At 25.7% G+C, this 20,335-nt stretch overlaps 1 protein-coding gene across 1 annotated transcript in view; it reads left to right on the top strand.

Annotated features, from left to right (window-relative positions):
- The window catches only part of LOC113789880 (protein Wnt-5a-like), a 31,130-nt gene that overhangs the window by 9,029 nt on the left and 1,766 nt on the right, over positions 1-20,335 (top strand). Inside the window, exons 2-5 of the mRNA XM_075819902.1 lie at positions 6,013-6,462; positions 17,562-18,139; positions 19,394-19,686; positions 19,912-20,255. Of these exons, the coding sequence (XP_075676017.1) occupies positions 6,302-6,462; positions 17,562-18,139; positions 19,394-19,686; positions 19,912-20,255 (1,376 nt within the window). The 5' untranslated portion in view covers positions 6,013-6,301. The remainder of the gene's footprint in view (positions 1-6,012; positions 6,463-17,561; positions 18,140-19,393; positions 19,687-19,911; positions 20,256-20,335) is intronic.

Here is a 20,335-nt window from a genome sequence, read left to right as displayed (position 1 = left end):
TTTTTCTCATACATGTTATATGTTGACAGTTTGTCCTGCCATTCACATTGAATGATTAGTCCGATGATTTTTCGGTTATTGTTGTTGTTGTTGTTGTTCATTATTGAATTCAAAAAAAAAAATCTCTCAACATTTCAACATTCATGTATTGTTCTCTTTGTTTCATTTTCATTTTTCATTTTCTTTTCTTTTCAATGTTATATTATTTAAAAACTTGACTGAAAAAAAAAATAATTTTCATTATCAATTTTGGATGTTATATATGGATGTTTTTCATCGTTAATGCTTTTTTTTCCATTCCAATCCGAATAATGTATTATGAAAATTTACCCGACTTGAAACTTAACCAAAAACTGACTAATAATATAACAACGTCATTGAATTTTTCATGGAATTTCCCGTTGTGATTTTTGTTGTTGTTGTTTTTCTTGTTGTTGTTGGAACAAAAGCATTTCGTTTTTTTCCCGGTTTTCGGTTAATCATTGATCGAAAGGAAAAAAAGGGATAGAAAATCCTTGTAAGGGTAACACGTCTTGTTTTTTTTTTTTTTTTTTTTTTGATTCCATCCTCCTGTTTCATTTGAACAACACCAACATACTCTATATTTGTCCAAATGTTTTTCATTGAATCTCAAACAACTTTTTTTTATATATTCTCCTTTTTTTTGTAGCATTTGTTTGTTGTTTGTTAAAAATAAAACATAGATAAATAATAGATCATTTCAGTTTTCTTTTTAGTGTATTTTTTTCGATTTTTTAGATGTTTGAAATGAATGAATGAATGAATGAATGAAAAAGAGTGGTGATGCAAGATATTATATTTGACTTATTATGATTTTCAATTTGGTGATGAAGTGTGTTTGTTTCTTTTTTGTTTTGCTTCTGGGGGTAATTTTTCTTCGAATCATTTTTTTTGGCCAACATTATTTGAATGAAAATTATATAATTCAAAAAACAAAATGCAATATCAAGATCAATGAAATTGATTTTAACGACTTTTATTAATAACATTTTCTTTCAATAACATTGTCCAACTGTATGTTTTTTTTCGTACTTTTTCTTGTTTTGCCAAAAACATTTGGCAAAACAAAAAAATTGATGGATAACATATATATTAGACTTCATTCCAATACAAAATGGATACAATGTCTACGACATTGATACATTATTAGTATTCTTTTTTTTTCTTTTTCTTTTTTTTGTTCCTCATTAGCTTCGATATTCGATTTGTTGTTGTTGTTGTTGTTGTTGGTTTGTGTGCAATCGGGTAAGGTTGTCGTTTTCTTTTTTTTTTTTACTTTTGTTAGAGTTCCATTCATTCATTTATTTCCATTTTATTTCGAATGAACATCATCATTCATCAATCTTTCAATGTTCATTTATTAAAGCAAAAAAAAAGAAGAATAAAAAAAATTATTTCCATATTTTTTCAGGCAAAAAAAACTGAAATAATAATGCAACTGCTGTATTATTGCATCAAATAAAATCGAAAGAAAAGAATCAAAAAAAAAGATATATATTCTTTTCTGGTTATATAATATATACATGCACATTGTGTCCATTTTTTTCCTTTAGTTATTTATTGAATGGAACAAATTCGAGATCGATCGATCGATCGATCCAAAATCTCATCTACAACGATAGTGATCAGAATAAATGAGAAAAAAAAATTTCTGGCCCCTTTTTTTCCCATTCAATGATCAACAACAACAGAACAGATGAATTACCGTAACATACACTACAAAATGGATCAGGAAAAGTATGGAAACAAATGAACAATGTGAAAAAAAAACAAAATTTTGGAATAAAAGCATTACACGCACACACACACACACATCAAGTATTTCTATTTTTGGCGGACTTTTGAATAATAATAGTAATGAAAAAAAACGAATGACTGAGTTATTTCGATTTCTCTCTCCTCTCTCTCTTGCTGTCGCATTTCAGTTTTTTTAATATCGATAAACGGTTTCGATTGTGAGATATCCATTCGATTTGAATTTAAATTTTTAAATTTGAATTTAAATTTTTTTTAAGAAAATTAATTTTGAAACCAAAAATTCAAATCGAAAAAAAAATCACATCACGGTAAACATCATTATTTTGTTTTTGTTTTTGATAATCAAAATCAAATTGATTTCTTACCAATTTTCCATCATCATTATTCAATGAGAATAAAATACAACAACAACAACAACAAAAAAGAACAATCTTAAGATAAAATGAAATGATTTGAGATTAGAGGATTTCAATCTTGAACGACAACAGCAAAAAATATATAAAGATTTCGTTTTAATGTGTGTGTATGTGTGTGTGGTGCCGAAATTCAATTGAATCAAATGAAAAAATAAAGTTGATGTAATCTATTTCAATCCAAATAATAATAATAACAAGCCAAATGATGAAATGTAGTTTTATCTAATTTTTGCATGATTTATTTCTTTATATTTATTTATTTATTTTCCTTATTTTTTTCACATCAAGTTTATCAATGATCTTTTTCTTCTTCGTCTTTTTCTTCTTGAGAATGAATGAATGAATGATTTCGAATAGCCATTTTGATCATCAAAGTCGTTTCGTTTCGTTGTTGTTGTTGTTGTTGTTGATTCAATTTACTTTCACAAAAACAAAACAAAACAAAAATAATAATAATAATAAATTTAATAGAAATGCACGATTGATGTTTGATGAATGAATTGAATATATATACAGACTGATGAAATGTCGTTTTCATTTGAAATGACCCAAAAAAAAAAAAATGTATGGATGGATAAAATCACAACCATCATTTGATCAATTTGGATTTTTTTTTTGGGAGAAAAAAAATTATCATTAAAATCTTTTCAAGTCAATCTTTTTCTTCTTCTTTTTTTTTGGATTCAGATTCACTCATAAGTCTAACGTTTACTTATGGTTTTTATTTTTTTCTGATAAAAATCATGATAATATTTGTGCGAGTTGTCAAGTTGTGAAAGTTTTTCTTTTTGGATCATAATTTTAGATAATATACCATCATCATCATCATCAAATTATTATCATAATTTTGATCAACAAATTTGATTTTTTTTTTGTTGTTGTTCAACATCATTATCATACCGAATCAATTAATTCTAAATTGACCGATTGACCTAAACGGAAATTAAACGGATTATTTGATTTGACGAAATTGATTAATAATTTTATATAATTTTTCAAAAAAAAATCATTCATTAATTATGAATTGTCATTTGAAAATTATGTTTATATGACAGATGATCTGATGATAATCTGAAACACGTGAAATTTTAAATTATGATGATTTGAACAACAAAAAAAAGTCAAGTACACCGTTGTCATTGGTTTTTTTAACCATTTACAAATATCAATTTTGTTTTCCTATTCAATTGATCGATGACCTTTTTATACTCTGATTTGTTTGTTGCGGTCAAATCACATATAATATTGACCTTAAATTGACCTTGGCCGAAAACAATTTAGCTATTTGTATTTTCAAATTATGATGATTTTGTTCCATATTCAACAACTTTATTCAATTGTATTGACAAAATTATTTTCATTTTTGTTACATTGAATCAAATTGTTCCAGATTTTGACATTTGGTATATAATATGTTCAATGTCAACTTATCATTGACTTATTATAGCCATTATATCCGCATGTTTTAAATACTTTTTTTTTCTTTTCACTGCCCTCTAGGCTAGTTAAATGTAGTTTTTTTCGTTGCTGCTCTCCTTTTTCCTTCCTTTAATTTTTTTTCAATTTTTTTTTCATCGCCATACAATCAATAATAAATTTTTAGTTCACATTCATTGATTGTCAGGATATTCATTGGACTTTTTCTCCAAATTTTTCTCATTTGTTCAAACATTGAATCCTTATTGTTTGTTTGCCTTTCAACACATTTCAACAACAACAACAACAACAAAATCTTTTTTTTTCCCTGAAAATATGTTTTGAATTTCAAATGGGTGTTGAAAAATCTTTTTTTTTCAGGGTGTTTACGGATTTTTCTCACACACACACTCTTCTGATCTCTAATCTATTTTCTATTTATTTTCTTTGTTTTCTCACCCTCTCTTTTTGCGATGGCGAGACAACAAACAACAACAACAACAACAACAACAGTGAAAACATGCGGCATGGCTTCATACAGTGTTTTTTTTCCTTCCCTATTTGAATCATATATTGTTGAATACAATAGAGATGTCATCTTCATCATCATTGTCATCAATGTCTTGAGGCTATCCTTATAGTACACATTTATAGAAAGTTTTTTTTTCTTTCTTTAACATTATTCTTTTGAATTGTGTGTATTTTGTGATTATGTCAGTGTGAATAACAGGATATATGAAAAACACAATAACAAGTAGCAAATAATAATAGTTTTTGGTGACAAACTTTTTTCTTTATTCTTTTACATTTTTCCAATATGGACCAAAAAAAACAAAAAACAAAAATCGTATACCGTACATCATTCATCAAATAATGGAACACAAAAGGAAAAATTAATGAAAAAAAAATTGTTGAAATGTTTTTTTATATATATATTTTATTTGAAAAGTTGTCATTATTTGATTGGTTTGCTTGTTATATACTCTGCCAATGATAATGATGTTTGATTTGTTGATGATTTTATAAATTTTTTGACATTATTTGCATCATCCTCCATACTTCATGACCTAATTTTTTGTTTTGTTTCTTAGTTTATATTAAACATAAGAATATTTTAAGTTGTCAAAATTAAATATATATGTGTTTTATGTGTGTGTAGGCAATGATGATTTCCGTTTCATGTCTGTCATTAGAAAAAAAAAGTCGTATAAAAATCAATTAAGTTCAATAAAATTGAATATTTAAATGATGTACATTAAAAAATCAAAATTCTTCATTAGATGTGAATTTGAATATACAGTGTTACATTTTTTAAATAAAAATTTGATGAGAATCGATTGATTTATCAAATGACAGTTCCCTTCCCTCCATTTGTAATTTTAATGAATTTTCATTCGATATTCACATCATCATTATTATTATCATCAGTACATTCAATTCGTTCTCATCATAATAGTTTACATTATTTTTCAAATTCATTATTGTAATGTAATATTTTTTCCCCCTTTGACATCATTATTATGTTCAATCCAATTGATAGTATTTTAAACAATCACAAAGTTCACAATGTTATTATGATATAAATATTTTTTAAAATAGAAATTTGTTATGGTTTTTTTACTTTTTTCTCTAATGAATGTATATATAACATATATGTGTATATTGAATTGGGATTCATTCCGAATTGATCCGATTAATTGATGATTAGCAATTTGTTTCTCATCATTATAACATTTGGATTATCACGGTAACATCATCATATCACCGTTGATGACCGACCACCATCAATGTTATAAACATCTTTTTTTTTCTCACTCTGTTTTTTTTCGTGGTCAGATAAATGTATGATAATGATAAGATGTATAAATTTTTTTTTCTTTACAAAATAATCTTTTGATTAATTATAAATATATTGGTTAAGTGGTGGGTAATCACTAAATGTTTATTGTCAAGAAAAAATAAGAAAAATTTAAGGATCATAATCAGACGACGGAAATTCGCGAATTAACTAGATCAATTCTTGTGATGAAAAAAAGAGAAAAAATAAAAAAAGTTTAAAATTAAATATATTTTTTTTTGTTGAACTTGTTCATCATTTGATTGATAGGCAAATGAGAATCTTTTCTGACACAGAAACACACACGAACGCACACAAAGAAGATCCTTGTGATAAATAGTTTAGTAGTGTTATTGTAATGAATAGATTTGAAATCTTGAAATCTTGAATTTGGATATTTTTATGACTTTTTTACTTCTTTTTTTTAACCAAATGTATGTCATAATTTTTTGGCCAATGATATATGTTTGTTTATGATTCAATGTGTATGTGTGTGTTATTTCCAAATGATTCCATTCAAAACCAAGTTCTAATATTTATTGTTTTTTTTCTTTTCTCAAATAGGTATGTGACAGGTTATTCATCATCATCATCATATTGACAATTATCATTATGTTAATAACTAATTCAGATATGTCGTGATTCATTGATCATTACAGCACTGTCATCCATTGAAAACGATAAGAATCTTGATTTTTTTTAATGTGTTTGTATATGTAAATCATAGATATTCTTTTTTTTTGATTATTTCATTAATGTGACGCCCAACGTGGCGACATTATTTGATATCATCATCATCATCTTATTCAATACAATTTGATTATTATCATCATCATCAATATCATTCATAATCATGTATTTATTAATTACAAAAACAACATCATCATCATCATTATCATCATCATCATCATCAAAAACAACAACAACATCATTATTCGTATGGCTGTTAAGTCAGATATTATTTGGCCAATTACAAATGGCCATGTTGGTACATGCTACTGGTGGTACCTGGATGTAAGTTGATTTTTTTGTTTGTTTGTTTTTTTTAACAAGAACAAAAAGAAGTGAAAATCTCCTTTTCAATATTTATATAAATGTCGTATGAATAAAATTATAGAATTTTCAAAAAAATCAAATCAAATCAAATCAAATTATCTCTGAAGCAAAGAGCAAAGAATGATAATGTTTTCGACCACTAAATGTTTTTTTTATATATTTTCTTTTTCATCAATCTCTTAACAATTTGATTGCATTGGATATAATGATAGAATTATATCGTGATCACCTTCGGGCTATATATAAATTCATGAACTTGTTTTTTTTTTTTTGGTTCATCAATTTCGATGTTCGAAAAGAAATCGAAATGTTTTGAAATAAATATAAAAAAAGCCAACAAAGCAATTTTAGTCCAACAGCAAAAAAAATGTTCGATTTCTAGAACAATCAATGTGAATTTTTCTTGATCACAAATAAATAAATTTTCTGACAAACAAAAATTACACGCATTATTACAGACATTATGATCGGGTGCAATAAAATCTTCAATAGTATCATTATCAATGATGTAAGTAGGTAATGAAATACATTGATTTCAACAGCCAAAATGATTAATACTGATTATGATCATTATAAATATATATGATGATGATCATGATTACCGAATAAAAAAACAACAACATATTACTAGCCTCGAAACAAAACAAGAAAAAATTCAATATCATTTCATCGACTGTATACACCAACTCACAATCAGTGAAAATTATTTTGCCAAAATTGCTTATTATTATTTATAATATATAAGGATGATTATATAATTACGATGTTTCATACGCACAATGATGCTACCGAAATGAAGAACAAGAAGAAGAAAAAAAAACAAAAAATATTGATTCATTCAATTTTTGCTGTTGTTGTTGTTGTTGTTGTTGGATTCATTGGTCAATCATAGAACTAATAATAATCAAAATCATCAATATAAGAAAAATCATTGTTGTTGTTTCCTATCTCTTCAATAATAAATTAGATTTAATGATCAATAATCATTTTTTTTTGTTTCTCTTCTTGAATTATTCAATACTTTAATAGAAATAATCATTATAGATATTATTCATGACATGTAAAATGTTAAATATAATGATAATTTATTGAACAATCAAACATCAGAATCAAATCAAAAACAATATGATTCATTGATTCTTTCTTTCTATTTTTTTCCCTAACCAAGTAATCATCATTATTTATTGTGCTTTTTTAGTATTCAAATCAAATCATACATATGCATTGTATAATCATAATTACATAATCAGAATGTATTTGTTATGTAAAATATGGCTACATACATGATTCTTTTCTTTTTTCATACAACAAAAACAAACAAAAAAAATGAATGATTTTTAGCTGAATACCAGTTAAGTTTGATTCTTCTTTTTTTAAAAGTAAAAATTCAATATATGTGTGATGAAAAATGTTATTTTTCTTTTCTGCAAATGAAAAACAATGTTACGTTTCTAAACGAATGAATGATAATCAAAAAAAAAACAACCAAAATTAAATGATTAATGTCTTTTTTCCGTAAACGTTAAAGGTTTATGTTGAATCAGATAATATTTTTCATGGCAAAAATGCCATTTTTTCAATTTTTTGTTTGTATGTTCAAATCAATTTAAAGCCTGAAATTGTTTGAAAAAAGTGCGGATTGTTTTTTCTTCTTCTTCTTTCAAATATTATATTATTTTCTGATAAGAAAATTTTTATTTATTTCCATCAGGATTTACTAGTCGTTAAACAAAACAAAATATAATCAAAGCATTTCGTCGGAAAGAAGAAAATCTTCATTCAAAACTTTTTTTTTATTTAGTTTTTTTTCGTCAAATGAAATAAAACTTTAAAAGTATTTTCTCATATTGAGTGACTTTTTTTTATGCAATTGAATTTTTTTTTGTTTTGTTTTGCTTTTTTTCGTTCAATTTAAAAAAAGTTTTTGGATTTTCGGCACTTTCGGCAGGTTCTTTTTTTCCTTTGAAATGGAATATAAATTTTTCTATTTCTACAGTAAAAAAAAAAATTTTAAATCGATTGGTTTCAGTTTGAAAATTTTCAAATTGCTTCTTTTTGGTTTGCTCGAATGAATGTTGTTTATCGTTTTTAAAATGTTTATGTGTTTTTTTTCTTCTGTTTGTTTGACCCATTGATAAAATGGATTTAAATGAATTTAAAGGGAAAAAAATCGAATCAATTAGTTAATCACCAATTTGTTTTTACTGTTTTATTTAAAAAAATTTTCAATGTTTCTTGCATTTGTTTTTGTTTTATTATATTTCAACAATCACAAAATTAGATCATATCAATATCATGATGATGCGCTAAACTAACATCAAACAATCAATAATACATTTATTTGATGAAGATTTTCTTTTTTTTTGTTAGTTTCGTTACGAATTTATTCATTTATTTGCTTTTTGATAAAACCAAATTTCAAGATTTTAAATTGATCAAATGAAAAAAAAAAAAACAAAAATGAAATGACTTATCATCCCTCCTGATTTTTCAACCCCCCATAAAAAATTGCTACATCCATGATATTAAACATCAGGAAAAGATACTACTCTTTTTAATCATTGAAAAAGTTAGAAAAAAAACCGCTCAATTAGATGAATCGATCATTATCATCATCAGTTAAGCATCAGTCACACACACACACACACACACAGTAAAATGAAATAAACTGGAACAATTTTTTTTTGTTTTGAAAAAAAATTTTAAAGTATTTGGTTTATTACGAACATCATCATCGTCATTTAATTCTGTACTAAAAAGATACTGATCATGATGATCAACGAAAAAAAGAAAAAAATCTTTTGATGATTTTTTTCCTCATTTTTTTCAGTGTTCACATTTGTCTTGTTCATTTTGATTTTTGTCTTTCTACCTAATAACTTTTTGACAGAAATCTACATCCGTTTTCTTTTTCACTTCCATTTTGTTGTTGTTGTTGTTGTTGATATAAGTTTTAAGTAAGTTTTTTTTTACTAAGCAATCAATTTGGGTGCCATAATTAATTGGTTCATTATCATCATCATCATTTTTTCTTTTTTGCTTTACACTAAATATACAAGAAATTTGTTTGTTTCCACTTTTGAAGTATTTTTTTTTCCTGGGCATCCATTTTATGACCCGATTGACAATAATTATTTACCTATCTCTCTCTCTCTCTTGACATGTTACTTTTCGATAGAAAAGCCGATGCTGTATTTATCGAATAACAAAAAGGAAATATTATTTTTTTCGAAAATGGAATGAAAAAAAAATTGACAAATTTTTTCAAGTTTTTTTTTCTGTATACTCTAAGCAAAAACTGGAATTGTCGGTTTGAAATGTATGTTTTTTTTTGTTTCTCTCATTCATAATATTCTTGTTAGTTTTTGGTTGTTTATTTGTTTTTACCGGGTGTGTGTAAAACATAAATCATAAATTTTTTTTCTTCTTCTCGAATAATGGCAACAATAACAACAACGATAGACAAAAAAAACCGAAAAACATCAATGTTTTCTGTGTGTGTGTGTGTGTTTACCGGTGTAAATGTTGATTTGAATTTTGTTTCATGTTTTTATTTTGTTGGTTGTTATTTGGTTGTTGTTTGGTTTTTTCATTTTTTTTTCACGTAAATTCATAGTGATGATAATGTTGTATCTAATGGCAAGCAAAAAAAAGTTTGTTTCTATTTCGTATCTAGGATATATGTTAGATATATTTTTTTCTGAAGCAAAGATTTCTTTCATTTAGAATCATAATGTTCATTTCCGTATATTTGTGTGGCATATATGTTACAAATATTAAAAAGTTATTAAATGATGATGATAAAACGCATTACGAAAGTACCGATAAAAGCAAGATGAAAAAATTTTCGCAATTCGACACCGATAAATAATATCGGGTAACAAACAAACAAAAAATAGTATGGGGAAGATAATATAACCAAAAAAAATGATGATGATGATAACATTTATGACACATTTTTTGTGTCATAATAAGTGTATGTGACACTTTGTCTCTTTGTGACCCTCTTCATGATCTGAAATCCGGTTTTCATCATCATCATCATCATTTTGATTTGATAATGATTAGGATGATAATGAATGTCGGTGAATAATGATTATGTTGATGAAAAAAAATATTCATATTCTTTGCAAAAAGAACAACAATCAAATTGTAATTTCATGTTTTGAAATCTTTTTTTTTCCAACTGTATTTCCAATTGGTCATTTTTTCGTGAAAATCGTTTATCACAAATATTCAAATCGACACTTGAAATTCGGCCAATTCCATTCAATCTTATCTATTTAACGACAAAAAAAAAAATTTTGATTGGTTCAAGTGGTTTTTTTCCTTTTGGAAAAAAGAAACAAAAATATCATATGAATAGCGATAATTAGTCAAAATAATCAGTATACAGACTGAATTAATTTTTTTTTCAAAAATTTTTTGCAATATTAAAATTAGTCGGATGCTTTTATCTATGTTTGAATTTGTTTTTCTTTCTCCTTTCTGATGCTAATTCTCAACCGAAAAAAAAATCGTTTGTAAAGGTGCTAAATCGTCAAAATAAAATGAAAAAAAAACAAAAAATAAATTACGTTGATAATATATATAAGATGCTTTTTTTTCATACCCAATTCGCTGCTTTTCATATCGGTCGAAGTTGATTCATTGAAAAATGACCATTTTTTTCGCGGTTAAACTTGTTTTGATATTCGATAACATTTATTTGTTGTCAAAATATTTTTTGCAAATAATAACACATTTGATCGATAAACATTTGTTTGAAGGTTTTTTGGAATTTGGTTTCAAAACAAACAAACCAAAATTATTATTATTTTTTTTGACTCTTTTTTTCGACAAAATTTGAGAAAAAAAAATCCATTATCAGTATAATGGACATTATCATCAGTTATTTTTTTTATTTCTTATCATTCCAATTAATAATAATGATATTATCCATGATAAATTTGATAATATAAATGGAAATGAAAAAAGAAAATTGTCAATCAAAAATTGTGAATTTGATATTTAAAAAAAAAGTTGAATCAAAACTTGATTTTGAATAAAATTGACTAAAAATATCTTAAAATTGTCATCATCATCATCATCATCATCATTGAAGTGTTAACACAGGTAAAAAAAAACTATTATTCATTCTAAGTGTATTTTGTCTTTATTCAACAGCAACAAAAAAGCTTTTATTAGTGACACAAAAAAAACTTTTATTTTGTTATTACGTTATTACTTTTTTTTACTTATGAATTTAGTTTATCATTTACTTTATATGATAGAAAAGTTAAATGACTAAAATCAAAAGAAAAGAAGAAAGAATAAAATTTGTTCCCCTCTTCTTTTTTTTTTTTTTGGTTCATTTCAAAAAAGTAAATTATAACGATAACGGTATTTTCTTGTTTCTCTTTTTCTTCAGATTGAAAAAAAGTTCAAAGTTTTTTTTATTTGTCATCACCTAGTCATTAAATTTTTAGATTTTATTTTTTTTACATAAAAAAAATAATATCAAACGAAATCAATTTGTATATCATTATTATTATTATTTATGAATTTCAATTGAATTGAATAGATTTCATTGGAAATGAATTTTTTGTTGTTGTTGTTGTTGTTGTTGTTTTGAATTTTAAATCAGTAAACATTAAACGGACAACGGACACACATGAAATGTCTCTGACTCGATTAATCACGATGATGATGATGATGATGATAAATGATAGTGATGAAAACTGTAAGAATAAACGAAACACGAAAAAAAAATCTGTTCCAAAACATGGTTGTCCAATGTAATCTTGTTGTCACCTTATTTTTTTCATTCAAATTTTGATAAGTGAAAATACTATGATGATAATCTTTTCGAATGGGAAAATCTTGATTTTTATTCAATAAATATCTTATCTCTGAATCTGAATACATCGTTTTTTATTATTAATAATAATAATGGATAAACAGAATTTGAATTGAATTAGTTGATAAATAACAATTGATTGTTGTGAAAGATATATTTTCTTTATCGGTCAACACCTGGACAACCTGAATTACATTGAAAACATTTGGATTTTTTTTTTTTTTTTTTGTATGAAAATACATAGATGAATAAAATGTTGACCTTAAAGTCGATTTTATCAGATCAACAACAACAACAACAACCACAAAAAAATCAATAAACGATAATGAAGTAGATTTGATCAACAACAAAAAAAAACAAGTCTATCGTAGTTTAATTGTTTGATGATTGAATCGATTTCATGAGCATCGATTTATCTACAGTTACCACCATCACTAACACTAACACCACTAACATCATCTTCATTATAGACATCTGTATTAGAAGAAAATTGTTCCAATGGATTATGGTTCCAAATAGTTTGTTGATACTTGTTTAAGGTCAATTTTTTTTTGATTGCTTAGGATCAAAACAAAATCAATCTCACCATAATACGATCAATGTTAATAAATCCGATGGCAATTATGGTGATGATGATGATGCACGACTAAAGCTTTATAAGCATCATCATTTGTTATTTCCTATCGAATTGTTGTTTTATATCCACTAACCAATGCTACCATATGTGTTCATTTTGATTTTGATCATCAATATATCAGATTGAAAGAAAAATAAAATGGACAATTTTGATAAATAACATGATTATATTACCCCCAAACAAAAAATGAATGTATTGTGTGGCCAATATAATTGTAAAATAACGAGAAAACAAAATTTCTTTTCTTCGGTCATCATCATCATCATCAATTTATGGATGAAGAAGCAAAATAATTTTTTTTCTGCTTCTACCATTCGATTATTATTCGAAACCAAAAAATGAAAAAAAAATCAGTACAATCATTTAAGGTTTTTTTTTCACCAGATTGATTCAATCTGATGAAAATCAATCGGAAATTTTGGGTCAAAGTCAATCAATCGATTGAAGTCAAACAACAAAAACAACAACAACAAAATCGGCCGACCAGAAAAAAATGGCATATGGAAAGAAAAAAGCTGATAACAATCAAAAAGAATGAACGAACGACGAAAGGCTTAACAACTTTATTGAATTGAAGGTTAATATATTCGAGGAAAAAAAACATCATTCAATAATTCAGGTAACAATAAAACGAAAACAAGGTTGAAATCAACCAATTTTTTTTATATTATTATTTTGCTTTCCAATTGATTTGGACATGCAAGATTTCTCTCTCTCTCTTTCTGGCTCACTCTATACATTTTTTTTGCATATCAAATATGATCGGCTCAAATATTCAACAACGACAAGAACAACCAACAACAAAAATTTGGCCATCAATTCCAATCCTTAACCAAATTAAACACACATCATATGAGCCAAAGAAAGAAAGAAAGAAAAAAAAGCTAATCTAAATCTTCATGAAAATTTCGATTGAACATATCAAAAAAAAACCATAATCTTTTACCAAGAAAAAAACATTTTATATATTATTCAATATTATTATCATGTATACCCGAAAAAAAAATTTCATAATCTTCAAATCAACATGCGTGAAAAGAAAGAAAAAAAATCTCGGTCAAATATGGAAAACTTATGAAAAAAAATGAATTAATACACAATCCGATCAACCTCTTAGGTTAGGTTTGTTTTGTTTTTGTTTTTGTTTTTTTTCTTATTTATTCACATTATTCGAATTTAATGTTTTTTTTTCGTTCATTTCAATTTTTTGGTCAATCAATTGTTGTTGACGTATGTTATTGTTGATAACTGTTATCTTTAATCTTGTTTAATTTGATCAACAACAACAAAACCATTATTCAACATTTATCTTGTAATAATAATGAAAATGATGATGATATCGATATTTTTTTTGGTTTTGTTATCTATCTAACTACATTTATTATATAATGAAATTAAAGAAAGAAAATAATGTAGCTGTTAATTATCTTAATTAGATTTGATTAATTGATGTCCAGTGTGTGTTCATGTGTATGTCATGTATCGGATAGATTAAATCCGTGGTTACTCCAAACAAAATATCTCCAAAATGAAATATGATTTGATTGATTGATTATTATTTTTTTTTGTTTTTGTTTTGGCTTTGGTCAGCATTTGTTTTCATTCGTTTTTTTTGCCAAAGGTCTTCACATCATTTCAAAATTAAAAATATATTGAGAATTGAATTTGTTGTTTGCATCGGGTTGACCTAAACTCCTAAAAATGAATTAGGCCAATGAAAAATACGTTTGATCATCATTATCATTATCATCATCATCATCATCATCATATTGCAGTAACAATAAACGTGTATCATAGTATTATGTAATAATAATAATAATGTTCCCTTTTGATTGCAAATTTGATTTTTCCTTTTTCATTTATCGGGTGAATAGGAGAAGAAGAAGAAGAAAAAAAAACAAGAAACTTGCTAAAAATATTTTCGTAACAAAAAAAAAATTATATCCGATAATAATGATAATGATGATGATACTTTCTACTATCAATTCAAACTGTATCCATCATTCATCACAAATGATGCCGATAACTTTTTTCTTGGACAAGAGAAAATTTAATCAAAAAAAAAAATCAAGATAGAGATAGGATGGATAAATTTATCAAAGAAAAAAAGAACTGAAAACAAATGTATAGAGATTCTATCTGATAAGATGATTCAAATAAGAAAGGGGGAGAGAGAGAGTTGGAAAATTTAATAAGTTTTTTTTTCTTCTACTAAATTATCAGATTACAAGTAAATGACGACCACGTGTTTGGTATTTTTTACTGGGAAAATATTTTCTAATTTTGCTTATGATTTTTTTTTCCAGATGCTATCATCATTTTTATAATCTTTACACTTTCTTGTTTCTCCATCTTATTTTATAACATTTTTTTTTGCTTTTAAACATCAAGAAACAAAAATGAATCAAAAGAAATGTATACCGGTATTTTGGTTGTAGACAATGAGCTTGATTATCATCATCATCATAATCATTTTTGTTTTTTTTGTTGTTGATGCTCAATAGATTCAATGTTGATGATGATGATGATCCTGTTCAATGTTTCATTTTTCATGTCCAAAAAACAAAAATATAAATATGATTATATACATTTGACCGAGACCCTTTGAAATCCGATTACACGATTATGATTTTATTTTATATATTTTTTGCATTTAATCAACATTATCATGTTACTTGAATGTAAGTTTTTTAGTATTTTTATACTGTTATATTTTTCTTTTTGATTGGTCATTTTTACCACAAACACACACAGGTTGATTATAACTTGAATACACGCTATGCATCATACAAATTTCTTCGTTTTTTTTTCTTGACATCATTTCGTTGTTGTTGTTATTGATGAAAAAAATAGGTGTTTGGTTTATGTGTAACAATATTTAGGTTTTTTTTTCTCATTACGATCCAATTTCACATGACACACCTACAGTTTTTTTCTGTTGTTTTATTTTCTTGGTTTTCAAATGAAAAGATATTCAAATATCCCAAAATATCTATTAGATTTGATTATTTGTATCTAAGATAACTGTTGGCGCCTTGTTTTTTTAGTATTAAGATTGGCGCCAGTTTGGTTGTAACATAGGATGATGATGATGATGATTACTATTTATTTAGGAATCACCTAGTTAGTTAGTTTTTTTTTTCTACCGGTCGTTTGTTGGACAGGTCGACTGTGTTTATGTGTGTAGATTAAATGTTGATGATCAATTGATCTACTTTGAATAATGTGTTGTTCACATGTTTTGCATGTGAAAATAGAATTTTTTTTAACATGAAAAGAAGTCATCGAATTTCGATTACTTTGTTTTGTGTTAATTTTATTTGGCAACCATTTTTTTATTGAAAATTTTAAAATGAAAAAAAAAAATTATACATTACATCCGCATTTTGTTGTTATTATAATAGAATGATTAAATTCTCATCAAATCCAATGAATGAATTGAATTTATTTGATTCTAACATTGTCTCGGTAAATAAAAAAAAAAAAGAAAAGAAATTACATTCTTTCCAGGTAGTCATCACTACACGCACCAAAGTACATAATAAAGGTTATATTTGATTGATTGAGTTGCTTTTTTTTCAAATGTAAATCTTTATTTATGAATCAAAAAAAAAAGATGTTTTATATATATTTTCAAAAACACAGGTTATATGTTTTCGAAAAAAAAAACAAAACAACAACAAAAATAAGATAAGAATATATGAATTATCACTAGAACATATCATCATCAAATTATTAGGCTATCATGTTGTTGCTACTTGATTTGATTGGATTTTTTTTTTTTTTTTTGGTCTGATTTGTATTGTATTGTTTGAAGAAGAGGAAAAATTCAATTCCAGATGTTTGAAGAGCAAAAGAAGAAAAAAAAATCAAGGAGAGGCCAATCGAATTGGATTTGAATTGAAAAAAAAGTAAATATCAAGATATATCATTATGATAATGATGATGATGATGATAAGTAAATCAAAACAAATAAAACATAGTAATACTGTTGATTTTTATCATGATAAAAAAAATGATTATCTTGTATGTATGTATGTATGTGTGGGTGTTTAACAAAAAAACAAACAATCAAACAACTTGTTTTGTTTTGTTTTGTTTTTTGTTTCAAGTATAATCATGATGATATAATAATGATAATCGTGACAAAATTATTTATTCATTCATTCATTCAATAATTATATTAACTATTTATCGTTTAGTTTTTATCATGTTTAAATCATCATCAAATATATAAATCTAATATGTTTATAATGTTATAATGATAATTGTCATCATTTATCATTTATTTGGCTAATTGTTATAAATAAATAAAAAATATGATTCATCAATAATATCAAATTTCTAATTTATTTAATGGTGATTATTATCATTATATTGTTAATTTACAACCATAATAATATAAATTCTATTATTATATTCTAATTGAATTTTTTTGTTTGGTTTGTACAATCCGGAATAGATAGTCATATTTTCTTTTGTCGATTTTCTCTTTCCGATTTCTTTTCTTCTTTTTGTTCATTTTCATCTAATATTTGTTTTGTTATTATATTTCTTTTTGCTTTTTTTTATTTCATATAGAAATCTTGGAATGCAAGGGATCTCATTGACCAATAATGAATTGTATCCAACGGATCTAAGTTCATATGAATTGAATACATTGGGCAATATGAATTCCGGATCAATGTCACCAAATTCCTATATGTTAGTTAATGGTGATGGTAATGGTGTTAATTCGGTTTTGTCTACAAATGGTTTTGGACAAGTAACATCAACGGCAACAGGATCCGGAAGCCATAGTATGTTTGGTAATAATCATTATGGAATGGATTCATCAGAAATTAATTCCGGTATTATTGGAAATGTTGGCGGAAATCCTGTACCATATGGTACAAACGGAAATAATAATTCTAACAATAATAACTATTATAATAATAATGATTATAATAAACAACAAAAGAAAAAATTATTTTGCAATGAACTAAAAGGTCTTAGCAAAGGACAGACACAATTATGTAATCTTTATCAAGATCATATTCCACATATTGGACGTGGTGCACGTTTAGGTATTAATGAATGTCAATATCAATTTAAAAGTCAACGATGGAATTGTTCAACAGTAGATGATAGTTCAGTGTTTGGACATGTTCTCAATATTGGTAAGTTAACAAGATACTTTAATTAAATTTTAACGATAAAAAACAAACAAACAAACAGAAAAGTTTATCTAAAATCTAATGAGGACAAAAATGATAATAAATTTTTATTTTCTGTGAAAGATATTTTGGTGATCCATTTTCTTGTTTCTTCTCATTATTTTTTTTTGTTTCTTTTTTTAAAAATCATAATGATAATGATCATGGCTATGTTTATATCAAAAAACCAATATAATTAAGATTTGTTTTCAAAAAAAAAACAAAAATTTATTCAAATGTAAGAGAAAATATTAGAAATACAAATCAATTATCGAAAACAGGAAACAAATTGATAGATTATACTAAAACATAACATCAAAAAAAATACAGTCTTGACAATGTTATTCTAAGTAATTTATTTGATTTCTCTTGAAACAAAAATCAATTTTCATACATTTTTTTTAAAAGAGATGGTTTTCAGAAAGAAAAATTTCAGATACACAAAATCAAAACATTACATCGTAGTAGCGCGACATCGTTTTTTTCAAATGAACGACGACAATTAACATATTATATCCAAATATAGAATCATTTGAGAAGAAAAAAAAATAACATCATAAAATATATGGATAAAGAAAAATTTGTAACTACAACAACAACAACAACAACAACAAACTAGGTGAAAGTAATACAAATGATCGATATATATAGAGAGCAAGAGAGAGAGAGAGAGAGAGAGAGAGAGAGTAAAAGATAATCATGACATTATCTAATACTAATCATCAATATTATTATATGAAGAAAATGAAAATTTTTAGTTAATTTCAATTTTTTCTGCACCCCAAAAATTTACAGAAAAAATTAAAAAAAAATTTCATTTTTCACTATTCGATATGCATTAATTTGGATCATATCAATTGAATTTCATACTACTGTGTGTTTGTGTAGTGTATGTATAGTTTTTTTTAATCGAAATCCCAAAAAAAACATCAGACCAGTCAGTCTAGCCATTCACAATATTTAATGTGATATTCATTTTTTTCTGCTTCATTTCAAATCTTTCTCTGATCAGCGTGCGTAAATGATGAACAAGAAAAAAAAATAAATTGCTACTAAATTACGATCTAATTACAAAAAAAAAAAAAATTTTTTTCTTTCTCCTAATCTCTTATGATTACTACATTTTGGTGATTTTTCCCTTCTTGTTTTTATCGAATATATCGATCTTCACAAATGTTAATGATGGTTATGGTTATGGTATCGGATCATAAATTATAGCCAGTCGAGAATCAGCATTTGCACATGCTATTTCAGCTGCCGGTGTTGTATATGCTATTGCACGTGCATGTCGTGATGGACAATTATCACATTGTAGTTGTGGACGTTCAGCAAGACCTAAATCATTGAATCAAGAATGGATCTGGGGTGGATGTGGCGATAATCTTGATTATGGTTATCGTTTTTCCAAAAGTTTTATCGATGTTCGTGAAAAAGAAAAGAATCTACAGAAAGGTTCACGTGAATTGGCAAGAAAATTGATGAATTTACATAATAATGAAGCCGGAAGAAGGGTAAGTTAAATTATTCAATCTATTCATGTCATTTGTAATTGAATTTTTTTTTTGAAAATTTCTTCTCTTCATTCATTTTTTCGATCAAAAAATCTTATTGATTTTTAAATTGTATATTTCCTTGTATAAATGAATATAAATTGATAATGAATTTCATACATTATGAAACAACAACAACTGGTTTGGCTTTGTTTCTAATAAAAAAAAATTGATTATTATTCAAAGGCTGTTATACGTAAAACGAGAGCAACATGCAAATGTCATGGTGTAAGCGGTTCATGTTCAGTTGTAACCTGTTGGCAACAATTATTAAGCTTTCGTGAAGTTGGCGATTTTTTAAAAGACAAATATGATGGTGCAACCGAAGTACGTTTAAATAAACGATCAAAATTACAGGTTCGACATCCTAGTTTTACAAGGCCAACGGCCGAAGATTTATTATATATTGATGATTCGCCCGATTATTGCGATCATAATAATAAAACGGGTACATATGGTACACAAGGACGTTATTGTAATCGTACATCTAAAGGAACTGATGGATGTAATCTAATGTGTTGTGGACGAGGGTAAGTGTTATATATTATTATTATTTTTTTATTTAACATTAACATTTCAAATGCTACACTAATCCTAATCATTAATCACA

This window comes from Dermatophagoides pteronyssinus, unplaced genomic scaffold (genome assembly GCF_027571235.1).
Source record: "Dermatophagoides pteronyssinus isolate colony J.1.1.1.1 unplaced genomic scaffold, Derpt_VIB-CSIC_2022.12 sq0005, whole genome shotgun sequence".
Classification (NCBI taxonomy): domain Eukaryota; kingdom Metazoa; phylum Arthropoda; class Arachnida; order Sarcoptiformes; family Pyroglyphidae; genus Dermatophagoides; species Dermatophagoides pteronyssinus.
Note: the sequence above shows the minus strand (reverse complement) of the source record. Positions and strands in the feature narration are given on the sequence as shown.